General features: G+C 41.7%; 1 protein-coding gene across 1 annotated transcript in view; it reads left to right on the plus strand.

Annotated features, from left to right (window-relative positions):
• LOC117508369 (WD repeat-containing protein 49-like) overlaps positions 1–14,033 on the plus strand; it is a 209,099-nt gene that overhangs the window by 52,324 nt on the left and 142,742 nt on the right. Inside the window, exons 9-10 of the mRNA XM_034168121.1 lie at positions 19–167; positions 2,597–2,830. Coding sequence (XP_034024012.1) covers positions 19–167; positions 2,597–2,830 — 383 coding nt within the window. The remainder of the gene's footprint in view (positions 1–18; positions 168–2,596; positions 2,831–14,033) is intronic.

Consider the following 14,033-nt stretch of genomic DNA (forward strand, 5'->3'; position numbering starts at 1 on the left):
CATTGTGACTGGTTGTAGCCACAGCAGGTGTGGACCATCAAGTTCTGCTGTGGAACCCTTGTGTGACCTCAGAGCCAGTGTGCCTGCTCAGTGGGCACATGAGTCCTGTAATCGCTGTTTGCTTTGTACAGACAAGGCAGCAACTGCTCAGCTACTCCAAAGATAAGGTCAAAATCCATGCATGTATGCACACACTTACTTAATTCTATTGTATGGACCCTTAAATATATAGAAGGGGAAACCTTTTTTTAATGAAGAAAAAGTTGATTTATTTCAACTTCAAGTTTCAATTTATTTTGTAAATAACAGTCTCAAAATCACACTTGCTGATTGGATGTTCAGTTATTTAAATATCTGGACATTGACAACTTAATTACTTGTCTATTGAAAAACATTGAATGCAAGCGCACATATCGGCAGTGGTTCTTTGTGGCCAATGTTGCAGAGTGGAACAGAAGGATTTTTCTAAAAACGACGTGAAATTTCAGCTACAGTACTTCCAAAGGTACATGGGAGATTTGGCCTTGTTTTCTTGTCTGAAAATCTTTCTCTGTTGCACTACACTATGAAGCTGTATCAAAAATGATGCAGACAAAAAGCAAGTAGAGTTTCTCCAATCACAGAATCCTGCAACAGAAGCTTGCAGTGTAACTCCTTGAGAGTTGTGTGTGTGTGTGATCTAATGATCATGTAATATTATATTATACAAATATTCTATTATTATATTATAATAATTATATTACAATATCATTGTATTATAAGAATGGGAACTATTATTATTATTATTATTATTATTAAGGCCTGAGCAATGACAAAGCCATCCAATGAGGACGCTTTTTCAAGGACCCTCTTGAAATTGCACCTCTTCTTCTTCTTCTTCTTCTTCTTATTCTTTATACTTTTCAAGCCCAAATTTCACCCCTTTCCCATGCTCAAAAACTCACAAAACATTGCAGTCGATTGACCGGAACCGAAATTTTATATTTTGGGGGTCGCACACATGCTTGCAGTGAAATGGCGCCCCCTACAAATTGTCAAAAGACCCTCCCCATTGTTTTTTTTTGTTGTTGTTGTTGTTGTTGTTGTAGCCTCACAAAATTTGGTAAACATATTTACCTTGCTGGGATGCACAAAAACGTTTCGTAACGTCGTGGTGAATTGTTGACAGGAAATTGGCCATTTTGATTTGAAGTTTCGATTTTGAGATCATTTTTGTCATTTTTGGCGATTTCCACTACTTACATTTGAACAAACCCATCCTAGGGATTTCATCCAATCGTCTTCAAATTTGGTACACATCATCATGACCCCATGCTGATTAAAAGAATTTCTGTAGGTCAAAAGGCGTGGCTGCTAGGGTTCGTCAAACTTTGGAGAGTGTTTCGGAGCACGCTGTTTCACTTCGAACGGCCGTCACACCATTTACTTCATCACAGATCCTTCAAACTTGCTAGACATAATCAGGGCTCCGCACTGAACATTCCCATATATTAACTTCCCCCCTAACTCATAGTGCCCCCCAGTGGTAACAGGAAATGTCCTATTTATACTTTAACAGGCACTGATGTTACATAGTTAATAGCATCAACTTCATTCCACTTCTAAAACATGCAGAACAAGTTGGTGAATGTACATGATGATCGCCGTGAAGCTATGAGTAATGGCGTCTGTGTGGTGGCATGCCAAATATCGATCCTTCACAATGAAATTACTTTCTTCCTTTTGATGGTATTAATTTTGTCATATCATCATGAAAATTGATACACAGGTCAAGAATGACAACCTCTTACATGTGATAGGAGCGTTGCCCATGGGCGGGGCAAAATGCCTCTATAGCACCCACTTGCAATTTTCAAAAACCCCTCCCTATAGGGGTTTTTTGGAGTAGGGAGATGAATATTGGTACCCATGTGTGACTTACAGAGATGTACAAAAAAGTCTCTTGCACCATGGTCTACTCCAAACAGGAAGTCGGCCAGTTTGAATTTTCATGTCATTTTGGCATGATTTCCACATGTTACATTTGAACAAACTCCTCCTAGGGTTTTTGTCCAATGCACTTCAAATTTCATTCAGATCGTCCAGAGACTATACTGATCAAAAGTTATTAAAAGCTTTTTTCTATGTCGAAGTTTGTGGCTGCTATGGCGCCACCATTTTCACCCTTTGCCATGGAACATCAAGTCATGATAACTCCTTTATGCTTTGTCTGATTGAATTGAAACTTCACACGTGTGATGAAGGTAAGCCCCTGAAATCACATTGGCCCGGGGAAGCAGTGGCGTGGAGATGCCATGCCATCCATGACTGCTTGCATTCCTAGTTATTATTATTATTATTATTATTATTATTATTGTTATTAATGGAGTCACAACACTTAATTTTCTTGTGCTGTGAAAACAACTCATGACATTATGATTAAGTAATAAAATGCATTGCAGGATTTTATAGCTGATAGTCTTTTTTTGTCCTTTGTACTCAGTAATAAAATATAACACGTTGCAATTGTCTTTTCTAAAAATGACTTATTGTTTTCATGTTGTCAGTTATATTTTTAATAACTGTGCATCATCCCACACTCTTACTGTTTGTCCAGGTGCTCTGTCTGTGGGATGTGTCCAGTCAGCGATGTGTTCACCGTCTCTCTGGTGTCTTCCCAAAAGTGCCAGAAAATACACAGACCTTTATGTTTTTCCACGAGCAACATCAGGTCCTCCTGCTTTCCTTCAACAGTCTTCTTGTCGTGTTGGAAATCAGAAAGGAGGAGAAGAGGGCAAGCAGCCACCAGCACCCTGTTACCTGTGTGCTCTACAACAGTCTGTTCAGACAGGTACGCAGGTGGAACCTTTCTCACTTACTTTAACAGCACGATATATGTATGTTTCTCCAAAGGTGGAGGACAAAGAAAGAATGATACACAATGTGCTGAGTGCACAACTTAAAGGTACAAAATGCCTGTAGTATGAATTAAAGTTTCTTTCACAAAAAAAGACATGGTACAGTAATGTGTAGAAGTCTGAGCATCTTAGTTTTTAAATGTGTTTTTTTGTGTGTTTTCTTTATTCATACTGTTTCTGAATACAAATTCTGTGCCATTTTTGTAAATTATGTAATCTAGTGTTTTGCACAGAAAAAGTAACAACCTGAATACTTTTGGATTGCTTCAAAATCAGTGACTGAAAATTACTTACTTCACAGAAAAAAGAAAACAACCACAAACATTCTTTCTCCTCTTTATCTCATTACAAATTAGAAATTAAATGATAAATTAAACAAATGATCTCCAATCGTATTTCACAGTTATCTGATTTTTAGTTTTTCTAAAAACAGATTCAACAAATTCCTATGTTTCTTCTATTCTTACAGTCCACATTTTTCAATTTAAAGTCTTTGTAAAAATTTTGTAAAGTTTAAGGAAGTTGTGGAGAAAAATTTAAGTTAACAAGAATGCTTTTGGCATTGAGTGGAAAATAAAGAATTTGGAATCTCGCAAATTTTCTCTTAATTTGAAAAAAACTCTTCAGAATGTAGAGGATTTCACTCATGCCTTAAAAATTGCTAAAATTGGGTGCAACAAAAGTTAAAGAACAAAAAGAAACACAACAAAACCAAAGAATCAATTAACAAAAGCCACAAGCTAAGACTAAGGACTTAAAAAATGGAGCAGAAGAAGGTCAGGGAAAAAGCACACAAAAAGACAGATAAAGAATTGATAAAATCACAAAATAAAACAAAGATTAAAACTGAAGTATAAAATCTGTGTTAAAACAGAAGATAATACTATCTATAAAATTCACAACCCTATAGAAACACACATTACTATAAACACACATTATTAAATCAATCAATCAATCAATCAATTTTTTTATATAGCGCCAAATCACAACAAACAGTTGCCCCAAGGCGCCTTATATTGTAAGGCAAGGCCATACAACAATTATGTAAAACCCCAACGGTCAAAACGACCCCCTGTGAGCAAGCACTTGGCTACAGTGGGAAGGAAAAACTCCCTTTTAACAGGAAGAAACCTCCAGCAGAACCAGGCTCAGGGAGGGGCAGTCTTCTGCTGGGACTGGTTGGGGCTGAGGGAGAGAACCAAGAAAAAGACATGCTGTGGAGGGGAGCAGAGATCGATCACTAATGATTAAATGCAGAGTGGTGCATACAGAGCAAAAAGAGAAAGAAACAGTGCATCATGGGAACCCCCCAGCAGTCTACGTCTATAGCAGCATAAGTAAGGGATGGTTCAGGGTCACCTGATCCAGCCCTAACTATAAGCTTTAGCAAAAAGGAAAGTTTTAAGCCTAATCTTAAAAGTAGAGAGGGTGTCTGTCTCCCTGATCTGAATTGGGAGCTGGTTCCACAGGAGAGGAGCCTGAAAGCTGAAGGCTCTGCCTCCCATTCTACTCTTACAAACCCTAGGAACTACAAGTAAGCCTGCAGTCTGAGAGCGAAGCGCTCTATTGGGGTGATATGGTACTACGAGGTCCCTAAGATAAGATGGGACCTGATTATTCAAAACCTTATAAGTAAGAAGAAGAATTTTAAATTCTATTCTAGAATTAACAGGAAGCCAATGAAGAGAGGCCAATATGGGTGAGATATGCTCTCTCCTTCTAGTCCCCGTCAGTACTCTAGCTGCAGCATTTTGAATTAACTGAAGGCTTTTTAGGGAACTTTTAGGACAACCTGATAATAATGAATTACAATAGTCCAGCCTAGAGGAAATAAATGCATGAATTAGTTTTTCAGCATCACTCTGAGACAAGACCTTTCTGATTTTAGAGATATTGCGTAAATGCAAAAAAGCAGTCCTACATATTTGTTTAATATGCGCTTTGAATGACATATCCTGATCAAAAATGACTCCAAGATTTCTCACAGTATTACTAGAGGTCAGGGTAATGCCATCCAGAGTAAGGATCTGGTTAGACACCATGTTTCTAAGATTTGTGGGGCCAAGTACAATAACTTCAGTTTTATCTGAGTTTAAAAGCAGGAAATTAGAGGTCATCCATGTCTTTATGTCTGTAAGACAATCCTGCAGTTTAGCTAATTGGTGTGTGTCCTCTGGCTTCATGGATAGATAAAGCTGGGTATCATCTGCGTAACAATGAAAATTTAAGCAATACCGTCTAATAATACTGCCTAAGGGAAGCATGTATAAAGTAAATAAAATTGGTCCTAGCACAGAACCTTGTGGAACTCCATAATTAACTTTAGTCTGTGAAGAAGATTCCCCATTTACATGAACAAATTGTAATCTATTAGACAAATATGATTCAAACCACCGCAGCGCAGTGCCTTTAATACCTATGGCATGCTCTAATCTCTGTAATAAAATTTTATGGTCAACAGTATCAAAAGCAGCACTGAGGTCTAACAGAACAAGCACAGAGATGAGTCCACTGTCCGAGGCCATAAGAAGATCATTTGTAACCTTCACTAATGCTGTTTCTGTACTATGATGAATTCTAAAACCTGACTGAAACTCTTCAAATAGACCATTCCTCTGCAGATGATCAGTTAGCTGTTTTACAACTACCCTTTCAAGAATTTTTGAGAGAAAAGGAAGGTTGGAGATTGGCCTATAATTAGCTAAGATAGCTGGGTCAAGTGATGGCTTTTTAAGTAATGGTTTAATTACTGCCACCTTAAAAGCCTGTGGTACATAGCCAACTAACAAAGATAGATTGATCATATTTAAGATCGAAGCATTAAATAATGGTAGGGCTTCCTTGAGCAGCCTGGTAGGAATGGGGTCTAATAAACATGTTGATGGTTTGGATGAAGTAACTAATGAGAATAACTCAGACAGAACAATCGGAGAGAAAGAGTCTAACCAAATACCGGCATCACTGAAAGCAGCCAAAGATATCGATACGTCTTTGGGATGGTTATGAGTAATTTTTTCTCTAATAGTTAAAATTTTGTTAGCAAAGAAAGTCATGAAGTCATTACTAGTTAAAGTTAATGGAATACTCAGCTCAATAGAGCTCTGACTCTTTGTCAGCCTGGCTACAGTGCTGAAAAGAAACCTGGGGTTGTTCTTATTTTCTTCAATTAGTGATGAGTAGAAAGATGTCCTAGCTTTACGGAGGGCTTTTTTATAGAGCAACAGACTCTTTTTCCAGGCTAAGTGAAGATCTTCTAAATTAGTGAGACGCCATTTCCTCTCCAACTTACGGGTTATCTGCTTTAAGCTACGAGTTTGTGAGTTATACCACGGAGTCAGACACTTCTGATTTAAAGCTCTCTTTTTCAGAGGAGCTACAGCATCCAAAGTTGTCTTCAATGAGGATGTAAAACTATTGACGAGATACTCTATCTCCCTTACAGAGTTTAGGTAGCTACTCTGCACTGTGTTGGTATATGGCATTAGAGAACATAAAGAAGGAATCATATCCTTAAACCTAGTTACAGCGCTTTCTGAAAGACTTCTAGTGTAATGAAACTTATTCCCCACTGCTGGGTAGTCCATCAGAGTAAATGTAAATGTTATTAAGAAATGATCAGACAGAAGGGAGTTTTCAGGGAATACTGTTAAGTCTTCTATTTCCATACCATAAGTCAGAACAAGATCTAAGATATGATTAAAGTGGTGGGTGGACTCATTTACTTTTTGAGCAAAGCCAATAGAGTCTAATAATAGATTAAATGCAGTGTTGAGGCTGTCATTCTCAGCATCTGTGTGGATGTTAAAATCGCCCACTATAATTATCTTATCTGAGCTAAGCACTAAGTCAGACAAAAGGTCTGAAAATTCACAGAGAAACTCACAGTAACGACCAGGTGGACTTCCAATTTGGATGGACAAGACTAAGAGACAAGCCTTCAAATGAATTAAAGCTCTGTCTGGGTTTTGGATTAATTAATAAGCTGGAATGGAAGATTGCTGCTAATCCTCCACCCCAGCCCGTGCTACGAGCATTCTGACAGTTAGTGTGACTCGGGGGTGTTGACTCATTTAAACTAACATATTCATCCTGCTGTAACCAGGTTTCTGTTAGGCAGAATAAATCAATATGTTGATCAATTATTATATCATTTACCAACAGGGACTTAGAAGAGAGAGACCTAATGTTTAATAGACCACATTTAACTGTTTTAGTCTGTGGTGCAGTTGAAGGTGCTATATTATTTTTTCTTTTTGAATTTTTATGCTTAAATAGATTTTTGCTGGTTATTGGTAGTCTGGGAGCAGGCACCGTCTCTACGGGGATGGGGTAATGAGGGGATGGCAGGGGGAGAGAAGCTGCAGAGAGGTGTGTAAGACTACAACTTAAAGAGTGCAAATCAATGTAAATGCTAAAGTGCCAAGTAAGAAGATCCTATTTAGATGTGTCACTCACTCATCTTCAACCGCTTTTCCGGGATCAGGTCGCAGCTAAACATGTCTATTTCCTTATTAAGTAGTATGATGGTCTTTGGGATGAATAAGAGCTTAAGACGGTTACTTTTACACTTGTTCATTCTGTGCCATCTACCTGAAGTTAAAGGGCGGGGTGGCTCACCCATCTCCGTCTGCCTGGCCCCCTGTCCCTCCTGTTTGTTTGTTCTTTCCCTGTGTTTCCAGTGCTCCTCCGGGGCTGCCCACCTCCCCCCCATCTTGTGGTCTCCCTGGTGCCTCCGCGGGTCTGGAGGTGGGCCGGGGTGCCCGGTGGGGCCGGTGTGTGTGGCCCGCTCCCTGCTCTGCGCCTCTCCTTCCACCGGCTGCTTGGGGTTGGGCCTCACATGCCACACCCTTTTAATGCACTTCACCAGCACAGTACATGCACGCACATTAAACTGGGGTTTAAGTAGCACAATATAGGGATCAAATAGTTCTGCAGTCAGGTGTTGGGAATCGGTTGATCTCCATCCGCCACTCCTGCCCTGCCATTTCAATGCACACACTATATTTCAACACAATTAGTAAACACACTCACTATTTAGAGTCGGGGTCACAGGGTTTGTAGGGCAGGCTGTGGCGCAGCATTGTGCCGCAGCCTCCCACGGCATTCTGCCACCTGCCGTCTCCTGCCCTGCTTTTAATGCAACACTATCTTTGCTCACTTAGGGGGTCACACACAACAAGGGAGTTAACTGCAATAATTATGGTGGGGTTGGTAGGTAGGGTGAGTGTGACATATGTGGTTGGCCCTGGATGGCTGTGGATGTCTGGGGCTCTGGGGTGGGGGATCTGCCTCGCCGGTTCTGCCATGATCTCGGGGCCCTGCTGTGGGGTTTGTGGGGCCTGTGGTCCTGCGGTTCATTGGGGGGATGGGTGGTGGCAGTGATGCGTGGGTGTTGGCATGGGGGGCGCATGGCTGCTGTGGGTTTGGTGGCCGCGGTTTCCGTGGGGTGGGGTGTTGCCCCGTTTTCTCTTAGGTGGTCTCACAAATCTACTGGAAACTATGTAGACTTCTACTCAGCCTCTCGGCCGTACAGCGAACTGATCTGACACCCCTTTGATGGGCCCTGCCGACACCCTGCATGCTTCCCTTGTGTATGGGGTTGCTTCCTGTGCCACCATTGGGGGGGTGTCAGGGTGCGTTCCGGCGCCATCGGGCCGCTCCCTTGTTGGTCCGTCATGCTGCCCTGGTGGCTCTGGTGGCTGCCCTTCCTGGCCCCTGTGCCCTTCCTCTTCCCTTTTTCGCCTGGTTCCTCCTGGGGCCCTTTGTCCTGGACCCATTTCCGTTGTCGCTTGCGGTTGGCCATATGGCTTCTGGCGCACTGGAGTGGTCCATGTCATATGGTAGGGTTCTGTACTTTTATCTTGGCCCAACACACCAGCCACAGTAGTGATCGGATATATAGCTGTTTGGGTCTCTGTGTGTGGTTGGTTATGTGTTTGTGGCCGACACCACACTTCGGTTTTGGGTGCTCTCAAGGGGATCAAGACTCTGGTGTCCCAGATTAGGGTATGAATGCTCAGTAACTAGACAACAGACTGTCGCTGTCACTGCTTGTTCATGTGTGGTGGCTTGTCCTGGCATGTTTTATGTTGGGGACCCGTCTCCTCGATGTTTCACTTCACAGTTATTGCTTTCACCACTTATCTTTCGTTTTTGTCTGTCTTCGTGTTGTTTTGGTGGTCGGTCCCTCCTGATAGAAGTTGTCAGTCGGCTTTGAGTAGGATATTGTAGGCTGATCGGGAAGGGCGGATGGGGGTCACACACACACACCACATTCACTCACGCACTACATACCTTCTGTCCTGCAAGAATAAATTGCATATACAATATGTGTATTAATGTTCATAAACGGTTCTGCCAGTGTGGCATTTAACGTTACTATATATGCAGACAGGGGAAAAAAAGAAAAAAAAAATGAAGTTAAAGGGTTGTAATCAGAACAGAATGTGTGAAGGGCCATTCAAGATTCTGTGTGCCAGCTTAATTACAAACCCTTCAGAGAAAGTGTGAAGGGAAGGGTCATCTTTTATGCCCATCACTTTAATAGCTGTTTACACCAAGTACTCGATTTTTGATTTTAAATGTACAGTGAAAGTGCCAAACCATGCTGCCATGAAGTATCTGATGATACTTTCCGGCACAGTAGATAAAATATTAGCATGATGGGTGTGCTCACATCAAACAGTCCGAGTCTGTGAAGAAAATCCAGTCTCTGAACCAATCGCCCACAAAAGAAGTCCACATGGGCATGCCATCTTAAGTCACTGTCCATCTGAATCCTCAAATATTTAAAGTGACCACTTGCTCAATCACCTTGTCATTAATAATTATTGGTTGGTGGGCCATCAACCTCTCTAAAGTCAAACACCATCTCTTTTGTCTTGCTAACATTAAAAAATTGAGATGTGACTGTCGCACCAAGCTTTAAAGGTTGTGATCTCCTCATGATACACGAAGGGGCAACCATCCCCAAACAGCAGATTTAGGATTGTTGTGTCATCTAAGAATTTCATTGTGTAATTTTTGGGCTGTCTGCTCCTACAGTTGTTAGAATGCAAAGTAAAATAAATAGGAGCGGTAATGTAGCCCTGAGGTAGGCTTGTGCTACAGGATTTGACCCTAGGCAGTGTGCTGTTGACCTTCACCTGCTGACACCTGTTTGTTAACAAAGAATAAAACCATTTTATAATAAAAGGATTCACATGCATACTGTTTAACGTCTGGACCAGTAGATGTGGTTGAATAGTGTTAAAAGCTGAACTAAAATGTGCAAATAAAACACAAGCATAAGCCTTGGAATTCTCCAGATATTTGCTAAATGAGATGAGTTATGCCGGCTACAGCGTCCGCTGTGCTGTGACCCTGCCTATAACCAAACTGAAGGGGGTCCAGACATGGTGCAACATCCTCTATGAGCAGCTTCATAATAATCCTCTCAAAATAGTCCTTTCATTGTTACTGGCAGGACAGGAGACCTTAGGCACAGCGATGATGCATATCAGAGAGAAAAACTCAAATTTTTTACCTTCAATCCCAATGGCATTGGCCCCAGTGACTGAAGTTTGGTAAATCTGACATCACGTGGGCAATCCAGAACCAGCCTTACTTGGGTAGTGCTGTAGTGTAACCAGCAGGACCCCACTGTGTTCAATAGGGTCCCGGCGACACCACACCTGAATTTATTGAATATTTTTCTGGTGTCTTTTTTATTAACTTTGTAGACAGTCCCTACACTCAGAGGACGGCTCATATGGATAAACATAAGGTTGTAGTTCGTTGTCTACCTTCCCGAGGTTAGAAACTAGTGTTGTTTGTTTTTCTACAACGTTTCGCTTAAGATTATTGAGCCGTTTACCAGAGGGGGAGGTTTCTGGCCTCTTTGAGTTTGACACCTTTGTTCCCGTTTGACAGGTGGACCATCTCAGTCAAACTCCACACCTAACACTGTCCCCGGAGCAGGACACACCCAGCGGGGCCGGGCGCTTGACACCAGAAGTGAGAGCTGTTCAGATCACCTCCCCACTTCACCGTCTGTAGTGACCCCCACCCCCCTTCCCAAAAAAAAGGAAATTAAAAAAATAATTTTTGTGGTGATAGAGTTTGCAGTAATTGATCCATAAACTGAAATCCCTAAACTACTTAAACTGAAAATAATAATAATAATAATAATAATAATAATAATAATAATAATAATAATAATAATAATATATATAGGGAGACCCGTATTCACGTTATGGGAGATATTTTTTCAGTATTAACATTTTGCAATTAACGGTTTGTGGATAATTCAAGATTTGCAGCTGATTCACATTTTGGGGGTTAACACTTCTCTGGCTGTGATTGGAGAAATTGTGCATAGTGCATGCTTTGCATTTTGTATCCCCAGTTATACAGCTTCATGATGAAAGGGGAAAGTTTACAAGACAGTAGTGAGACCAGCTGTGTTGTATGGCTTAGAGATGGTGGCACTAACATAAAGAGGGGAGGCAGAGCTGGAGGTGGCAGAGCTGAAGATATTGAGATTCTCTTGGGAGCGATGAGGATGGACAGGATTAGGAATGAACATATCAGAGGGACAGCTTGGATGGGATGGTTTGGAAACAAACTAAGAGGCGAGATTGAGATGGTTTGGACATGTGCAGAGGAGGGTCCCAGGGTATATAGGGAGAAGGATGCTGAGGATGGAGCCACCAGGCAGGACGTGCTGAGGGAGGACATGCAGGTGGTTGGTGTGACAGAGGAAGATACAGAGGTCAGGGTAAGATGGAAATGATTGATCTGCTGTGGTGACCCCCAAAGGGTGCAGCCGAAAGAAGAAGGCTTGCATCTCAGATGTACCTTCTTGCAAATTGATAGCACAAGGACTCAAAGACGCGCCCGAGTCATGGGGTTTTAAGGAAGAAAGCCAAGTGTGCATCACCACTGATAATGGAGCGAACGTGGTCAAAGCAGCGTCTCTGAATGACTGGACCAGGCTGCAGTGCTTTGGACATAGGCTGCACCTCGCCATCGGTAGGTTAAGTATTTAGTGCATAATGTTATAATATTTTAACATCCTGCTGTAGTAGGGATGGGTATCGACAACCGGTTCTTTTCGGGTATCGTTAAGAAATGAGTCGATCCACCAACATCAATAACCTTTTCACTTAATGATTCCCTTATCGGTCCTTCAGAGTGTCTGTTGTTTTTGGGGGTGTTTGTCAGGAAAATTATAATTTCTCTACATTGATTACAGACCCTGCAGCGGGTCTGTAATCAACTTTTCTGCAGCGTGGCTTTGCTTTGAACCTTGAACCAATCAAAGCAGTGATTCGCAGATCGAACCAGTGCTTCAATCATTGCTTCGTTGATTAATTTTTTAATTTTGTTTTCCCCCACTAAAACCCTAAAGAGCATATGGCTATGAGTATTATTTACCTTTTTATGTTAAAGTGACCTGTTATGGTCTTCTGAAACAGTTAGTAGATGTATTTTATAACTTAAAAACAGGACAGAAGCTAACATGTTAGCATGTCTATGGCATTTTCAATGTTAATGTTAGCAATAAACAGTTGCAGCTGACAAGCGTTTGTTGTCGTAAAAGAGTCAAATGTGCATGTAATACGGCATAGTAATGTTGCATTTGTGTTTAGAGATGTAGTATATAGCAAATGCTTTATATTTGTGTTAAGTGAAGTGTGTGTGTGTGTGTGTAGGTATGCGGGTGTGTGTGCGCGCGCATGTGCGTGTGTGCATGCATGAGAGAGATGGAGAGTGAGATTTAATTAACAAATAATATGAACAGAAAAAAGTGTGAAGGACCCCCGAATCGACCGTGCTGTTGCCTTATGCAAGAAGATTGTAAGTTCCTTATCCCACTCTTGGAAAAGAAGAAAAGCACTGAAGAAAGCCCAGGTTGAGCACAATCTTCCCTTACAGCGTCTAATCACAGAAACGCCCACAAGGTGGGGGTCACAACAGATGATGATCCAGAGGGTGCTTGAGCAAGAGAAGGCCCTATCACAGGTACTGAAAGCAGACAAGAAAACTAGACACCTGGTACCCACGTGGCAAGATACAGATGTCCTGGAATGCATGAGCAAGACCCTTGCCCCACTGCTTGAGTTCACAGACGCGCTGTCTGGGGAACAGTATGTCAGCGTGTCATACATTAAACCCGTTCTCCACCTTTTCAATAACACTGTTCTTACTGCAGCTGATGATGATGCAGAGCTGACCAAGGACATGAAAAGGATCATCCTAGAGTACTTAAATGAGAAGTACTCAGACCCAGAAACTGTTGACCTGCTTGATATGGCCTCACTGGTTGACCCACGGTTTAAAGATACATATATAGCTGATGACCGCAAGATGTTCATCAAGACCAGAGCAGTAGCAGAAATTCAGTCACTGTTGGCGGTGAAAGCTGTAATGGTCGCAGAGCCACACACAAGCATAGAAGCTGCAGCTGCTGGTGTTGAAACTGCTGAAGTTGCTGTTGAGACAGAATCGAAGAAAGTCAAACGGAGCCTGGGAAGCTTTTTCAGAAAGGCCTCTGATGGCACAGGTGCTCTCGCTGACAGAGAGGCCATCGAAGGGCCGCTAAAAAGTTACCTGAGGACCATGCCGGTTGATGGAGAGACTGACCCCCTGGGCTGGTGGCGGCTACACCAAGTTAATTTTCCCAGGGTGGCAAGACTGGCCCAGAAATATCTCTGTATCCCGGCCACAAGTGCCCCTTCTGAAAGGGCATTTACCACAGGGGGCAATATAGTTACATGCCACCGATCTCTGTTGAAGCCAGAGACTGTAGACAAGCTTATATTTCTGGCGAATAATTTTTAGAGCGTAACAAATGTCAAATGATGTAAACAAGTCTCAGTGAGTTCCCGGCTTTACCATTTATGTTGTGTTATGTTGTATCTTACTATACAACAGCTGAGATCAAAAGTTTTAAAGGTGGTGTGAAACTTATATTATGCATATGGTCTTAAGGATTTCAGTATTTTTTTTTTTTTTTTTTACAGAGAAGACACCAAATTTTCTGTTCTTTGCCACTTTATGCCTTCTATACTGTTTGCACTTTTTGCTGTTTATGGTATGGCACTACTGCAAAGAAACCTTTATACTTGAAAAAAATGCTGTTTAGTTTACATA

This window comes from Thalassophryne amazonica, chromosome 4 (assembly GCF_902500255.1).
Source record: "Thalassophryne amazonica chromosome 4, fThaAma1.1, whole genome shotgun sequence".
Lineage (NCBI taxonomy): Eukaryota > Metazoa > Chordata > Actinopteri > Batrachoidiformes > Batrachoididae > Thalassophryne > Thalassophryne amazonica.